Source organism: Kryptolebias marmoratus, unplaced genomic scaffold (assembly GCF_001649575.2).
Source record: "Kryptolebias marmoratus isolate JLee-2015 unplaced genomic scaffold, ASM164957v2 Scaffold34, whole genome shotgun sequence".
Lineage (NCBI taxonomy): Eukaryota > Metazoa > Chordata > Actinopteri > Cyprinodontiformes > Rivulidae > Kryptolebias > Kryptolebias marmoratus.
Genome location: NW_023665768.1, coordinates 83,468 through 84,997, shown reverse-complemented (window position 1 = coordinate 84,997; position 1,530 = coordinate 83,468). Strand labels below are relative to the sequence as shown.

General features: G+C 52.2%; 1 protein-coding gene across 1 annotated transcript; it reads left to right on the top strand.

Annotated features, from left to right (window-relative positions):
• The first annotated feature begins 6 nt into the window (after positions 1-6).
• LOC108229728 (P2Y purinoceptor 14) lies at positions 7-1,524 on the top strand. Its single transcript, XM_017405401.2, has one exon. The coding sequence runs from the start codon at positions 487-489 to the stop codon at positions 1,519-1,521; it is 1,035 nt and encodes a 344-aa protein (XP_017260890.1). The 5' UTR covers positions 7-486; the 3' UTR covers positions 1,522-1,524.
• The last annotated feature ends 6 nt before the right edge of the window (positions 1,525-1,530 follow it).

Here is a 1,530-nt window from a genome sequence, read left to right as displayed (position 1 = left end):
TGGGTCTCCTGGTTCTGGGACTCCTGGTTCTGGGACTCCTGGTTCTGGGACCCCTGGTTCTAGGACTCCTGGTTCTGGGACCCTGAAGCGGAGGTTGGCTGTGATGCGAGCGGAGAAGAAGGAAACGTTAGTGGCAGAAATATGCTGAGTACCTGTGATCCAAACGGGCTTTTGGAATCAATAACTTCAAACTCAAAGTAAGAATAAAAGAAACCCGAAACAATCCCAACTGGGTTCAGGACTGAGGAAATCCAAATCTAAATCAGACACCAAGGGAAGTGAAAACAACCACAAAAGGTTTGAAAAATCAGCAGAGAGACTCCAAACAGCCAATAAGTGATAAGATTAAAACTGTCACAAACCAACAGGACAGAAACTCACAGATCCTAAAAAGCATCTTTGTTGATTTGGTTCTTGAAGACAGAATTCTTTGTATTTTTTCAGGTTTTATTAGATTTATTGAGTCTCCTGGTTGTTTTTGCAGGTATGGATCTGAACACCTCCCAACTCCCCACCAACCAGTCAAACTTGAACAGCATCTTCACCAAGCAGGTCCTGCCCCCCCTCTACCTCCTCATCTTTGTGGTGGGCCTGTGTCTGAACAGCGTGGCCGCCTGGATCTTCTTCAGGTTGCCGGCAGACTCGGGTCTGGTGGTCTACCTGAAGAATATGGTGTTGGCCGACCTCCTCATGCTGTCCTCCTACCCCTTCAGGGTGGCAGCGAACATGGGCTTTGGCGGCTGGTACCTCCCAGTGATCATCTGCCGCTACACTGCTGTACTCTTCTACTTCTCCATGTACGTCGGGATCCTCTTCATCGGCTTTATCAGCCTTGAGCGCTACGTTAAGGTGGTCCGCCACAGCCCGTCTTCTTCTGCCTCCTCCTGCAGGTCCAGATTCAACGGGGTGTCCCTGCTGCAGCTCCTGCAGAACCCAACAAACGCTCGGGTGCTGGCACTGCTCACCTGGGGGCTCCTCCTCCTGTCTTCCCTGCCCAATACTATCTTAACGAGCCAGCCGGCCAATGAGCATAACGCCCAGAAGTGCATTCAGCTGAAGACTGCGCTGGGCGTGCAGTGGCACCAGGTGTCCGTGCACTTCAACGTGTCCATGTTCTGGGTGACGTTGGTCTTCGTGGCCTTCTCCTACATTTCCATCGCTCACCAGGTGTACAAAACGTACCACCGCATGCGCCAAGACAACGGCGACATCTGCCGCAGATCCAACCGTAGCATCTTTAGCATCCTGGTGGTGTTCTTCATCTGCTTCGTCCCATACCACGTCTGCCGTGTGCCTTTCACTCTGAGTCAGATGCCGGGGTCAGGCTTCAGCCAGGACGCCCGCTTCCTGCTTTACCAGATAAAGGAGGGGACGCTCTTCCTGTCGGCGCTGAACGTCTGCCTCGACCCCGTGATCTACTTCCTGATGTGTCGGACCTTCAGAGAGTCTCTGCTGATAAAACTGTCAGGAAGAGAAAGAATGAGATCCCTGACGACTGCTCAGAGTCTCAGCAACATCTAGAGGAGAGGA

What these genes read in the sequence shown, in the direction of transcription:
- LOC108229728 (XM_017405401.2), top strand. Translation starts at nt 487, where the DNA reads ATGGATCTGAACACCTCCCAACTCCCCACCAACCAGTCAAACTTGAAC.